This window comes from Apodemus sylvaticus, chromosome 21, assembly GCF_947179515.1.
Source record: "Apodemus sylvaticus chromosome 21, mApoSyl1.1, whole genome shotgun sequence".
Classification (NCBI taxonomy): domain Eukaryota; kingdom Metazoa; phylum Chordata; class Mammalia; order Rodentia; family Muridae; genus Apodemus; species Apodemus sylvaticus.
The window spans coordinates 8,952,478-8,966,313 of NC_067492.1; the positions used below are offsets into that span (position 1 = coordinate 8,952,478).

At 55.4% G+C, this 13,836-nt stretch overlaps 1 protein-coding gene across 8 annotated transcripts in view; it reads right to left on the reverse strand.

Moving 5' to 3' along the window:
* The window catches only part of Gse1 (Gse1 coiled-coil protein), a 365,720-nt gene that overhangs the window by 77,283 nt on the left and 274,601 nt on the right, over positions 1 to 13,836 (reverse strand). For 3 of the 8 annotated variants that reach the window (XM_052166233.1, XM_052166229.1, XM_052166227.1), the window contains exon 1: positions 12,654 to 12,901. The exons of 3 other annotated variants lie outside the window; for them this stretch is intronic. In XM_052166233.1, the coding sequence (XP_052022193.1) occupies positions 12,654 to 12,690 (37 nt within the window). In that variant the 5' untranslated portion in view covers positions 12,691 to 12,901. Of the gene's footprint in view, positions 1 to 3,046; positions 3,154 to 12,653; positions 12,902 to 13,836 lie in introns of those variants that run through there. 2 more of the 8 variants (XM_052166228.1, XM_052166232.1) reach the window with 2 other exon arrangements.

Genomic DNA, 13,836 nt, shown 5'->3' on the forward strand with positions numbered 1-13,836 from the left:
CAGGCTCTGAGCATGCTCCATTGACAGTGACCTGCCCCCGTAGGCAAGCAGGACCTGCTGCCTCTCCCTAGCCAGGCTCTGTAACCTCTGACCTGCTGACCTGTCCCCGCTCATCTCTCTGGTGTTTACTGTCAGGTTCCTGGTACACATATGTGTACACACACACACACACACACACACTCAGCAGAGTCTCCTCAAAGTCCCAATGGAACCCTTAGCAGCCAGTGTCTGCACCTGCCCTGGGGCTGAGACCAGCACTGCCTTTTGTGCTTCCTGGTGACTGGGGCCTTGGTCTCTAACTCTGCTGGCCAGCCTGTGAGTTACCATCCGACTTAGAAACAAGGCGGTGTGACACATGACTAGTTTCCGAAGCTTCTGACATGAAGCCAGGTGTTGGGTCTGGGGTCACAATGCAGATCTAGCCCTGTTCCTAGGGCATGGCCCGGGAAGGGTATCAACCTGTGGGGACTCAAGGGTAAGTCCTTACTAGTAAGAGCACAACCTGAGGTCCTTTAGGCTCCCTCAGCCTTCCTTAGCAAGATCCAGGGTCTTCCTGAGCACCCAGGCCAGGTGTGACACCTGAGAGGTAAACCACTCCCTGTCCCCATGGCCCCTTTAAACACTGGTCCATACTCATTATCTGTGTGGGACACCACCTCCTGCAGGAAGGCCTCCCAGTTTGCTCTAGGCTGGAGTCAGGAACATCCCAGGATCCAGCCCAGGGAACCTTGCAACCTGAGGCAAGACCTATGACTGACTTTCACTCCTTCCCACTGCCTGGGCCTGGCACGGCCAGGTGTCAGGAACTGTATGGCAGCTGCCAAGTGCAAATGTCTCTTTCCAGCCAGGCAGGGACACTGCTGCCTGGTGGCTGTTTTCTTAGCATCGTGCCCACTCTGGCTCACCACACCGGTCCGACCCGCTGGCTCTGCCTGCCCCCTCTGCACCCTAGCACCCTGGAGGTGACAGAGCCTTGAGTCAAAGGCTTCTGACTCTGGATAACAAGCCAAAGAGTGGATGTGCTGGTTTCTGTGCTTCCAGTAAAATCCCTTCTGTCGCTCTTGACCCTGCAGGGCAGGGAGACGCTGGCCTCAGTCATCGGCAAGGCCAAGGGCAGGCCAAAGGTGAGGTCCTGGAGGCAGGTTTCCCCATGCTCTGGGCCCAGTGGATATTCCCAAGGCCACAATCCTTGACGGCCACACTGACCAATGACCAAGACCATCAGACCTCCCTGGCCCTGATGAGGCCCCAGAACTGACCTTTAATCCCATCTGGCCTGGGAGCTGCCTCTGGACAGGTTTTCTAGGACAGAGGCCAGCTTGGCCTGTGAACTTCAGGCCACAGCTCACAGTGGGCCACTAGACACCTCACCCTCTTCTGCAGGCCCCATCCCCACCTGAGGTTTAGGGGGGAAAACTGCTTGGTTCTACCCACAGGGAACCTCTCCAGGCCTAGAGGGGGTAAAGCCTGAGGAATAGAAACCCACACAGTCTAGGGTGGCTCTGAGGTGCCCGGGTTACAACAGGTTGGATGGCAGAAGCAGCCAGCCTGTGAGGCTGTGAGTACTCCCCAGCTCAGACTGTCACCACAGAAACTATTCCTGCCTCAGTGATCCACATGCTGAGATCACAGTTGTGCGCCACCACACCAGTGCTTTAAATGAACAAACCAGCTTTCCACATCCGAAATAGGAGACAGCAGAGGCTTGAAGCTTAGCAAGCAACTCGCCCAAGTCAACGGAGACTCTGCAGATCCATATCCTAAGCCGATACCCAGGTGTTGGGAGTACAGGCCTGTGATCTCAGCAGTCAGGAGGCTGAGGCAGGAGAATGGACAATTTGAGGGCAGCCTGGGTTGCATAGCAATACCTTGTCTAATAAACAAACACAAAAACAAAAACCAAACTCTTGGACCAGGTGAGCAGATGGTTCAGCAGATAAAGGTACTTACTACCAAGTCTGGTGGTCTAAGTTTCAACACACAGACACGGAGACCCCAGAGACAGGTACTGTGGAAGGTGAGGACGGATTCCTGCAAGTTGTCCTTTGACCCCCACAGGTGCCTGGTGGCTGGAAATGCCCCACCCCACAACACAAAATAGGTGTTAAAAATCTGACCAAACAGATCTGGTTTCTAAATTCATGGGATCCCCAAGAGTCCCACTTTCACAGCCCTGGGGCCAGGGAGAAGCATCTAGAAGGACTGAGCCTTGAAGTCTGGTGAGGGAAACAGTCTGCACAGAGGCCGCAGGTCGCAGTCAGAGCCGGGCAGCGTTGCCAGGCAAGGCAAGAGGAAAAGGTCCGGCTGGCGCAGTCTGAGATGCCAACTGGCTATTATAATAGCCTAGGAGGATACTCTTAGGTAGGAGGACCCAGTGGCCCTCACATCAGCTTCCCAGACCCAAGGTCATTCTCTAAAGGGACCCTCATTCGGAAATGGGGAGGCATGGCTCTGACCAGTGGCAGGGGCCTTGGATTTCTGTTTCTGTCATTACAGCGTGGGCCACTACTGTGCGTGAGTTGTGAGTCACCAGCCCCACCTACAGCCTGAGCAGGGGAGGAGGGGAGGTTCCCAGAGCTTGGCCCTGTATCTGGGTCAGGAACCTGGCTGGCCGCTTTGCTCCAGCCACTGATCAACCCGTACTCGATGCAGCCATGAATATTCATGAGCTTATCCGATTCCACACTTTCATTTCTGGCCCAAATTAATAATTTACCAGGGAGGTTCATAAAAAATCAGATGTGGCTCATTAGCAGCTCCCCCGAAAGGCATCTAGTCGTTCCCTCGCTCCAGGGAGGGGCTGCTCTTCCTGTGACCAGAGCTGCACTCTGGTGTGCAGATCCTCACTCTACCTTCACGGGGCCAGTGAGGCCTGAAACCAGGGACCTACACGGGCCCACTGTGAACCCCAAGGCAGGACCTTCCAGCCTCCACACTGAGATCCAAAACTGCTCTAAGCCCACAGCCTAGACTGTCTGGAAACCCCAAAGGCAGGCTCTAAAGGACAGACAGGGTCTAGTCCAGCCCCAGAGGTCAGGCCTCCTACCTGGAAAAGCAGGCTTCCCGAAGAGCTTGTGACAAGCTGACTACTCTCTCCCAACAGGCAGCTTCCACATCTCCATCCTATCTTCTCTTCGGCCCGGTTCCCACCCTATCAAGGGATGGATTCCTTCCAGCTGAGCCTGGCCTGGTGGGGCTCCTCCCTCTCTGCTAACGGACGGAGTATGGTGTGGAAGAGGCCCTGATATCTGAGGCCAGGCCCTGGGAGGTGGAGGTCATGGGGCCTCTTCCCTGCCTAAGCCACCACAGCCCCTGCCATTACATCAGAGGCTGTGAGGAAGTCCAGACCACTCTGAGAACCCCATGGAAGAGGGTGCTTCATCTGGGCCTACTAAGGCCCTCACCAAGCCTGATGGGGGGGGGCAGCCCTTCAGACACCCTGCAGCAAACAAGTCCCTCCTCTCGATTTTTAGTTGTGGCTGCAGTGGCAGGCCTGGGGGAGGGGGGGGGCGAGGCCAGCCCACAATGGCACAGTGGTGCCACCCTGACTCCATCTGGCATCCTGTTCCCAGCATCCTGGGGTGGGTTTATGGTCTGCACAGCTAAGCTTCCTCCCAGATGGAGATACCCACCTCCCCCAGCCTCCCATGTTGCCCACAAGGGAACTTTCCCAGCATAGAGGTGTGGGGGGGGGGGGGAATAACACCTTGTCTCTGGGCCTCAGAGGATCTGAGAGGAAGGAAATAAAGGTGAGGTGAGGGGGTGATTCTCTCATGCTCCCTGAGCGAGTGGCAGGACATGGTGAGAGCCCCCACTGGGAGCCCCTGCCACACAGCTGTAGGGCACCCCATTCTCTCCGTGCCTCCCAGGCCTCCGCAGAGAGCTCCACTCAGACCCATGCTGTCTCCCCCTTACCCTCTTTCATGTCCCTGCCGCCCCCCCTTCTCTTGTCAGATAATCACAGAAACCCGGCAAACGGTTGACACGGTTTCCAAGACAACAGAAGTTAGGCCTGTGAGAGGCCTGGGAGCTAATCCTAAATGAATTACAAGCCAGAGTGACAAGGGGGTGGGCAGCATTGGGGGCCAGTTCAAAGGAGGCCTGGTCGGCGATGAGGTGCTGTCTGCCTGGGGCTCCACTGCTGCTGGGTGAGGGTGGAGGCTTCAGGGGGCCAAAAGGCGAAAGCATTCAGAAAAGCTAGTATAGTCTTCTCCCTGGAGAGGATCCAACCAGAAAAACTTTCTATCCCAGAAGACTTGAGGTCTGCTGGTGTGGGCCACAGGCCAGGGTGGGAGTCTCCACGGTGGACTATTTTTGTATCTAGGACTTGTCACCGGTGACCATTTTGAAAGCCTGGGCTCCTTGGCGTCTTGCAGGAGCGGGCCTCTGCTCTGACACCAGCCTGAAGCCACTGCTGGGAACTCATCCTCCAAGAATAACGCAGACCTCAATTCCAGAACATTCCATTCCTGGTTCCTGTATGCGCACTTTCATGACAGACAACCTTACCTGGTTGCACAGCTGGCCTCGTGGTCACATGAGAAACGCACAAGGAAACAGAGAGGTCAAGTAACCTGCCCAGAGTAACACAACCAGGAAAGCATCAGGTGCTTGGCCCTGACTCCCACCAGGCTCTGTGCCTAGGCCGCGCTGCAGCGGACAGACTTCAAACAAGCTACACACCCCTCAGACACCCTCGAACCCCTATTACCACCCCATCATCCTCCAGTTCCCAGGGGTGTAGAAACAAGGTCACCAGACAAGGTAGCCAGGAGTGGACCTCAGAGCCTCACGGACGTGCTCCAACTGCCATGGTTCTGCGCAGCCACCCAGAGCCACGGTGGTCTCCTCTACACCAGTCACCCAGCAGCCAGAGGAGCTACAGATGTGACGGCCCCAGTACGCCTGCGCGGCTCACGGCTCTTCAGCCGCTCCACTTCATACTTATTCCGCTGCCCCCGCCACCCCCGCCATCGCGCCCTAAGCCATATCATCCTTGGTGTGTCAGGGCCTTCAGATCCCACGAGGCTAACATCTTTTGGGGGCGGGTGTCTAGCCACCCAGTGCCGAATCCTGGCTCCCTACACCTCTGTATATCTCTGGAAACTACAGGTGCCTCTGGACAAGGCAATCCTTTGAGACTTCTCTGCTGTACCTCCATGCACCCGGGCTTAGCACACTGAATTGACAGCTCCAAAATGTCAGGTCAGCTGGGCAATGGTGGCGCACGCCTTTAATCTCAGCCCTCAGGAGGCAGAGGCAGGCAGATCTCTAAGTTCGAGGCCAGCCTGGTTTACAGAGTGAATTCTAGGGCAGCCAGGGCCATAGAGAAAGCCTGTCTCGAGAAACCCAAAACAAAAAAATGTAGGTGAATGAAAATAAAAACTAAACAACATAAAGCAAACAAAAATTCCGGTTAAGACTAGCAAACTGGATCAGTGGGCCAAGGGGCTTGCTGCTAAGCCTGACCACCTGAGTCCATTCCCAAGACTCACATGGTAGAAGGAGAGAACTGACACCCACAAGTTGTCCTCTGACCTCCCCATGTATGCAGTAGCACGGGCATGCCCACAAACACAAAGAAAAACATAACAAAAAAGACCGGGTCCCCTCAGCTCACAGAACCCAGCTCCCCAGATGTCAGAGGTGTGATGACATTTAAGATTCTCCCAAGAGCCGGGCTGTAGTGGTGCACGCCTTTAATCCCAGCCCTTGGGAGGCAGAGGCAGGTGGATTTCTGAGTTCGAGGCCAGCCTGGTCTACAGAGTGAGTTCCAGGACAGCCAGGACTACACAGAGAAACCCTGTCTTGAAAAAACCAAAAAATAAAGTAACAAAGGTACTCCCAAGGGCAGCCCCAATGTCCCTCTGACCTCAGAGCCTCTGTTAACATTCCCACAGATGTCATAGTCCCAAGAGTCCGGCCCAGCACCTGCCCTGCCTCCTTCTGTAGAACCCAGCCTGGGCTGTAAGGACAAGGTCCAGTCCTCAGCTGTACCTAGGCCACTGGCTCAGACACCCGCTGCACGTCTGGCTGCTACAGAAAGCTCCACTTCCTCCCCCACCCCGCCCCCATCGGGACCCTTGACTTCTACAAGAGCCCTCTGCTGGTGTTTTGGCGGCTCACAGGCTCCCGAGCCTAGCCACAAAAATACCACCAAGGAGAAGGGCTGAGGTCTCCTCCTAGACACACAGCCTCTGCTCCCCAACTCGAACTGAACCTGCTTCACCTCTTCTACAGAACAGGAAAGCCCCAGACGGGGAGCTCAGAAGCTTGTCACCCTGATATTTAATCCATGTTCCACTTCACAGAGCATGGAACTAGGCCAGGCACACATGCTCCCGATGAAAAGCAACACTGTACCACTCACAGTGGCCCAGCAGAGGCTGGCCTGGGCCAGGAGCCCATGGACCCAGCCTGCACTGCCTGTCAGGAAAGAGAGCCAGGCAACACTGGTCCCCAAAGACAAGGAGGGCTCGGCAGTCTGACCTCCTCCCCGACCAAGGGTCTGGTGACTTCCTGACCGTACAGGCCATTAAGCCAATAGCCAAAGGCTGGCTGGGCAGTGGGCCAGGCCTGGTCAGAGGGCACTTCCGGCCTCCTTCTCCGCGGGTGGGGACGGGAGGAAGGCAGAGCAAGTGTGATCCAACAAGGCAAGGGAGTCCAGGGGCTGGCAGGCCTGGGGGGCTGGGGGCAGGATCTGGGCTTGGCTGCCTGCCAAACGCCCCCATTTCCAGCTGAGTTCCACCCAACTCGGGAGGCAGCAATGAGGCCCTGTGGAGCTGTACAGGGCCTGGCACTGCTGGGGGGAAAGCCGGAAAAATGAATCTCCCCAAAGACATATTAAAAAAAAAAAATCTCACCCATTCCTTCCCTTTTACCCCAAGCCTTCGGGGATCTAAATATGCCACTTTGTAATTTTACGAGCAAACCAAGCTGTACATCACGGTTTTATGTTCCTAAATTAACAAAAGGACCCTAAATCTATACGGGGCTCTTAAAAAAAGAAGAAGAAAGAACATGATCGCTAAATTATTCCCTCACTCTCAATTCCCCTCTTCCCTCCGACGGCCCGGCCCCTGGTGAGTCCCCCTCACCCCTCAGTACACAGACCACCAACAAGGGGGAAAGTCCCCACGCTCTAAGCCCTTCCTCTGGGGAGCTCCTCTAAGAAGCTAGCTTCTACCATCCATTTCTCTGAAGAAATGTCAGCCACTTTCAGGGTCTGGAGTGGAGTGTTTGTCTAGCATGTTCAAGGTCCTGTGAACCATCTCCAGATAACACACACACACACACACACACACACACACACACACACACACACACACGGCTACTATGGACTCAGCAAAGTGTATTTCAAGGTAGGCCTGGAGTGGCTGACTAATTACAAACCTCAGGCCACCCTGAGGTGCAGAGTAAGTTCAAGTCTACTCTCAGCTACTTAGCTAAAGAATGAAGGGAGGGCTGGGGGTGGGTGTGACTTGGTAGAGCACTTGCCTGGCTCTGGGTTCAAGCCCCAGTGTGTCAAACAAGAACACCCTGCAGGGACCTTCCTAAAGAGCAGACTGTGGCAGCACCGACCTCCCGCAGAGTCAGTCCCCAGGAAACTGGAAGGCACAGGCCTGCACGACTTCCTGGCAAGGGTCCTCTGCTGCAACATGCTGAGGTGGACCTATAAATAGAGTTCACTGGACCCTGGTGCTTCACCCACGTCAAAGGCACACAGGGAACATGGGATTTGGAGTAAAGGCTACAGAGGCAGAGACCCTCTGGCCCCTGACTGGCTCTGCCGGGGACAGGCACCTGGCCAGGCCCTCCCACTAGCCACCTTCCTCTAGGGAGGAAGTACGGTCTCCATCCTCCTCCTCCAGGTGAAGCCGAGTGTCCTTCCTCTAGACCATTTGCTCCCAGAGCAGGAAGAGTCAGGAAGATATGGAGTTAGAGCAAGGAACAGATGGATTCCCACCTGTGGTATCGCAAGGCACCGAAGCCAGAGGGGATCCTAATGACCTCTCCCTGAGCAGAGGTGAGAGCCAGACCAGCCCCCAGTGAGTGGGCCTGACCTCATGGAGAGGGAGCCTGAGTCATCAAGGCTGAGACAAAAGGGTCCCTGGCTTTCCCAGTCTTGATGGATCCAAACATGGTGGTCCCTCCCCAGTTCTCAGGGGTGTCTGAGATTAGTTAGTGACCGCCCTGAAAGTGCTGGCTGCGAGCCTGGTGCAAATGGCCAAACCTCCTTTCCAGACTCAGCTTGACCCAAGAGCCGGTCTTCAGTGTTTCCTTAGGGCCCCACAGGTCCCGTGCTGGGTACAGTCCACATCTTGCCTGTACACAGGCTGGAGCACTCTGGAGAGCAATCTTGGGGGACCTTCATCCTTCCACTACCCCAACTCGATGCATAGACCTATAGGTAAGCTGCTCAGAAAGGCGTCAGGCATCCGGTCGGCCTGGTCATCTATCTCTGAATGACTCACTGTGACCTCAGGGGGCAGCTCTGGGCACAGATGTCCCAACAGAGATAAAGCTAAGTACTGCCACTAGCCAAGGAGCTCTCAGGCCCCCGTCTCTTCAAGGCAGGTCTCAGAGCATCCTTCCTGGCTATGGACAGGGAATCCAGGGGGAGGTGGGGTCACCAAGAGTTCAGCTTGGGGCCAAGGCAGGGTCAGCCAACAGTCAGGAACAAGATAAGGGGCCCCAGGAGGGCGCCACCGCCAATAGCGGCAGCCATCTCTCCCTGACCATCAACAAATATTTATTAAGCAGAGACTCAGGAGCCAGACTGCCCGGGGTCAGGGGTCAGGGCCCAGCTGAGTCTCTTGCTGCTCCTTTTGCTGCTCCAGTGACCTCCGACCTCTCTTGTGCCTCAGTTTCCTCTACTGTCAAGTGGGACGGGCCTAGCCTGACTTCCCAGCGACGACGTCCAGCGAATTAGCAAGTCTGGCATGGAACTAGCTGTATGTGAAGTGGTCACAGCCTCCTCCTCCTTATTTTATTATCCTTTTTATTTTTACGACTGTCGTTATTGGCCTGGAAGCAGGCCAAGCAAAAAGGAGACACTCAGTCTCCGCCTGCACGGATCACAAAGTCCCGAGGAGTTCAGGGACAGGGGTATCCAGTAAGCCATGTACACAGAGGAAAGCTAGATAGAAGACCCCAGAGAAAGGCTACCATCTGTCACTGGCAGGAAGATGGAGGGCACAGGCCCCAGATCCTGCATCTTCTGTTCTTTGCACATGAAGTTAATTGACCCTCTCTCTAGTCAGTGAGTCACTTCTCACTATAAAGCCAGCCAGTCCGGCCCAAAGTTCAAGTCCCGGCTGCACCACTAAGTTCTGTGAATTGCTGCGAAAGATTTCATCCTTGTAACAATACCGGATTAAAACTTTAACAAGCATGATAGTTAACCCCCGTGTGGAGATTAACTCTATACCATAACACCTGGGGTGAGGGGGCAGCAGAAGAGGGAACACAGAGAGTTTGAGGCCAGCCTGGCTCACACAGCAAGTTGCAGGCTAGCCCAGGCTATGTAAGACTCTCGAACACAACACATACCGCACTTCATCCCCCAAATCTTCTCCTTCACAGGCGCCTCCAACCAAAGGTGGATAATTGGTGGAGTGAGATCTCTTAGGCCTGGTCAGTTAGCCTGGGCTCCACAATCACGGCTCAGGCTATATGGTCAGAGACCCTTCAGGAGCTCCATGAGAACACAGGTGCACCTCATGCCAACAGAGCCTTACATGGAGACTTTGAATCTTTTTTTTTTTTAAACATTAGTGTTTTTTTTTTTAAGATTTATTTATTATATGTGACTACACTGTCACTGTCTTCAGACACACCAGAAGAAAACATCAGATCCATTACAGATGGTTGTGAGCCACCATGTGGTTGCTGGGAATTGAACTCAGGACCTCTGGAAGAGCAGTCAGTGTGCTTAACCACAGAGCCATCTCTCCAGCTCGAGACTTTGAATCTTAAGAGGTCAGCACGGTGGATCCAAGTCACAGACAGGAAAACCGAGGACTTTCTGGGAACTTTCCTTACCTGCCAAGGTTGAGGTTGGGAATGCGCAGAGTTGAACTTCAGACCCATTGTCCAGTGTGGCAAGAGAAGACAGAATCTAGGGCCAACCTGACTATGACCACACTCCCTCTCCCTCACAGTAGCTGGCGGGTAGGTGTTGGACCCTGTCCCATGGTGGTTGGTTACAGCCACCTTGATGGGACCAGATCTTGAGGACAGAATCCAAGGCTCAGAGGCTTGGTACACATCCTAGAACTCAGAGTCTAGGTCCCTGTAAGGGCCAAGACTCTTGACTCTCAACTAAAGCTACTGACCACAGCCAGCCAGACACCCGCTGTTCGTTCTCAGGCCTGGGAATCCCCTCTTGAAGTGGCTGACAGCAGATCCCAGCCCTGACACTTCCAGAATGGCAACGGACTGTGCTGGTGGGCAGATTGGCCAGCAGAGTGAGAGATCAGTACCCACCCCACGGGGTGTAAGGGAGAGTCCCCCAAACCACCTACAGCTCAAGATGCATCTGAGCTCCAATCCTACCCTAAACGCACAGGGTAGAAAACCCTGGCAGGGACCTTAAAAGAAAACAAACAAACTTCAGTAGGAGAAAACCCTTCATTCCTTGGGTAATTTATCTGAGCCCTCCTCCCTGGGGAGGAGAGCCAAGCCCTCCCCTCCCTGAAGGATCAGGACAAGCAGGATTCACCTTGCTGACACCCGCCTGCCTGCGGCCTAATCCCTGCCAACGCTGATTCTTTTAATTGCTTTGAACTTCCCAGTATGACACTTCCTCCTTCTCCTTTTGAAGCTCCCAGTGTCAATAAAGAATCGGTCACCTGACAAGCTAATACACCAGCCGGCCCTTGGGTGGCAGGTGAAGTGGGGTGCAGATTTCAAACACCTGTGCTCTTGTGACCCGACCGCCCAGTCCTTAGAGATTCCTTTCACACCAGCTAGCTCCAAGGCCCCAGAGAGGCGCTTGGAGATACAAAAAGAAAGTACTGTCTTTGCTCTCTCCTCTTCAAAGCTAACGGGATGCATGCACTGCAGGGGCAGAATCAATCCGCGGCAGGGCTGTGAAGGGGCTCCTATATACACCTTCCCGTGGGGAGTCGGCTGAGCTGCAGACGACACCCGCCCTCCTGCAGAGATAACCCTGTTGGAAGCTGGGACTTTCTGGCACTAGTTTTCCTAAGACCTCTGGAAGGAAGTACCAAAGTGCACTGAACAGAGGAAGGGGAGAGTCCAGCTAGAGGGCTGACAATTGCTATTTCAGGCCCTGGAAGAGAGGGAGACACGTGAGTGGCAGAGAGAGAGAGAGAGAGAGAGAGAGAGAGAGAGAGAGAGAGAGAGAGAGAGAGAGCCAATAAAAACAGCCGGGGGCCAGACCCTGTGGCACACACCTTTCATCCTGCACTCTGGTGGAGGTGAGACTGAGAAGCAGGGTAATCTACGAGTTCCAGGTCAGCTAGAGCTAAATCTGAGACCCTGCCTCAATATAGACAACAGCAAGGGCTGGACACCCCAGGCAGAGGACAGGCTTGTCACCGGGTAGGGCTGGCCGTAGAAGCCTCCACAAAGAAATGCCCAGCGCCACCTACAACCGTCCTGCAGGCGGAATTGCCTCCACTACCCGCTCTTCCCTGTAACCTTCCATCTCTGCTTCACTAACTCAGTTACAACGTGTGCCCCAAGTCAGGACGACGAGGGCCAGCTCCCTGGAACTGAGTCCTGCCCAGGCTGGTTCTTGACCCATATCTCCTTCTCTGGACTCCAGGGCGGTGGGGACCTGGTAAGAGCCACAGGATCCACACAGCACACAAGGGGGAAAAAAGGCAATGTTAACCCAACACCCAGCCACGTGCACGTTTCCTAGCAAAACTATTCCCAAATCATCTGCAGAAAACAGCAGACTATGTCATGCACGAAGGCCGCCCCTCTGCTCCTTCAGCACCCCAACATTTCTGCACCCCACAGACGCCTCAACTTCAATAGAAACTGTGTGCCAGGGTTTAGAGAAAGAAGATAAAAACAAAACAAAACAAAAAACCGGCACATTCTTAGAAGAAGCGGCTACACGCAGCCCAGCCCTCTCGACCCGAGGTCACGTGCAGTCGGACCCGGTGGGGGGGGGGGTACCCGAGGGGGAAGCCACCAAGAGGGCCCGGTTCCCACGCCTGTCTGCTCGCTCTGGGCTCTCTAGCTTCCCTCGCGCCCGCGCGCAAGCATCTTAAGGGTGGAGGGGCTCCCCAGCTCTCCCGCGGTGGCCCCCGAAACTGAAAGTTGCAGGGCAGCGGCTGTCAGCGCGCACCAAGGCGCAGGAAACAGGAAGCCGCGCGCACTGCGGCCACGGCCCCTCCCGGCCTCGCACAACAAAACCTTCCAGGGAATCGGGAGGGGGGCGGAGGGGCCGGGGCCCCCAGGTCGCCGCCCGCGGGAAAGTAACTTCACACCCGCGCGATCGCGCCCGGGGCGCAGCGCCGCCGGCTCCGCGCAGACAAAAGGAGCGAGACGCGCACCGGGCCGGGCGTCCCACGCGGCAGCGCGCACTGAGCGGGCAGCCGAGCAGCGCGCCCCTGTGCGCCCCTACGCGCCCTGGTCTTGGGACCCAAGGACCTGGCGCACGAATCGCTTACCTGGTAAGTAATAGAGAGGCGGCTTCAGTCCGAACATGGCTCAGGTTAGAATTCCATAGTGGTCAGAGAGGGACGAAGAAGGAAATGAGGAAAAAAAAAATCAAGCCCAGCAATGAAACAAAACCAGCGTCCAAGCCACGGCGCTCAAAAATGTCCAAAACAATAAAATAAAGGCAGAAGAGAGATCCCCGGAGCGCCGTGGGTAGAAACCAGTTTGTGTTTTTTCCTTTTCCTTCTCCAAGATGATCAAAGGCTGCCTTTCCGTCCAGCGCCCGGGCAGGTTCGGCCACCTCGGCCGGAGCAGATCCACAGTGAGGTAATTGACTAAGGAAGGGCCGGAGCCTCCACGGCGGCCCGGCGTCTCCGCCGCGTGTGTATTTTCTGCCTTTTGGACTTGAGATGCAAATTAAAAAAAAAAAAAGGAGGGGGAGCTGGCGGAGGGAAGAGGGCGGGAGAGCAGAAGAGGAGAGAGAAAAATAAAGGGGGGCGGTGAGGGTGATGAAATTGGGGGGTTAAGGTCTTTAGGGATTACTCATTGGAAAGAAAAAGAGACAGGAGAGAGAGAAAGAGGAAAAGGGAGAGAAAAAAGCACCCCCTAAGACGTGCGAACAGGAATCTCGCCTCCATTCAGCCATTTGAATGTCAAGGGCGAGGGTCAAGAGACCTGTTTCCAACAGGGTTTCACGTTCAGAACCAGAAGGGAAAAGGAAGGGGGGCGGCGGGAGGGGGCATCTGGTTGCCAAGGAGAAATCGGCTTTGTTTTCGTTTCCCCTTAGCTACTGGGTGAGGAGGGGCGGGGTGCGGAGAGGAGGAGGGGGGCGCTCGGCAGGGGTGCCGGGGGGGTGGAGAAAATTAATACCCAAACAGCCGAGAAGTACCGAGGGGGCAGATTTCGCCTCGTCAATGGGAGAGGCAGCGGCGACAAACAAGTCTTGGGCTAGGGACGCTGGTGAGGACAGGCTCCCCTCCCCCCTCCCCACCAGCACCCCCCCTTTTTGGTTATCTCCCCGCCCGGCGTCCCACCACTGACTCAGACGGAGGGGGTGGGGAGGAGAGAGGAGGAGGAGGAGGAACTCGCGGGGGCGCAGCCGGCAGGAGCAGGAGAGCGGGAGGCGAGAGCGCGCAGCGGTGGAGAGCCCCTCGATCAATTTTCATGCAAGAATCATTATCGGTAAATTGGAAA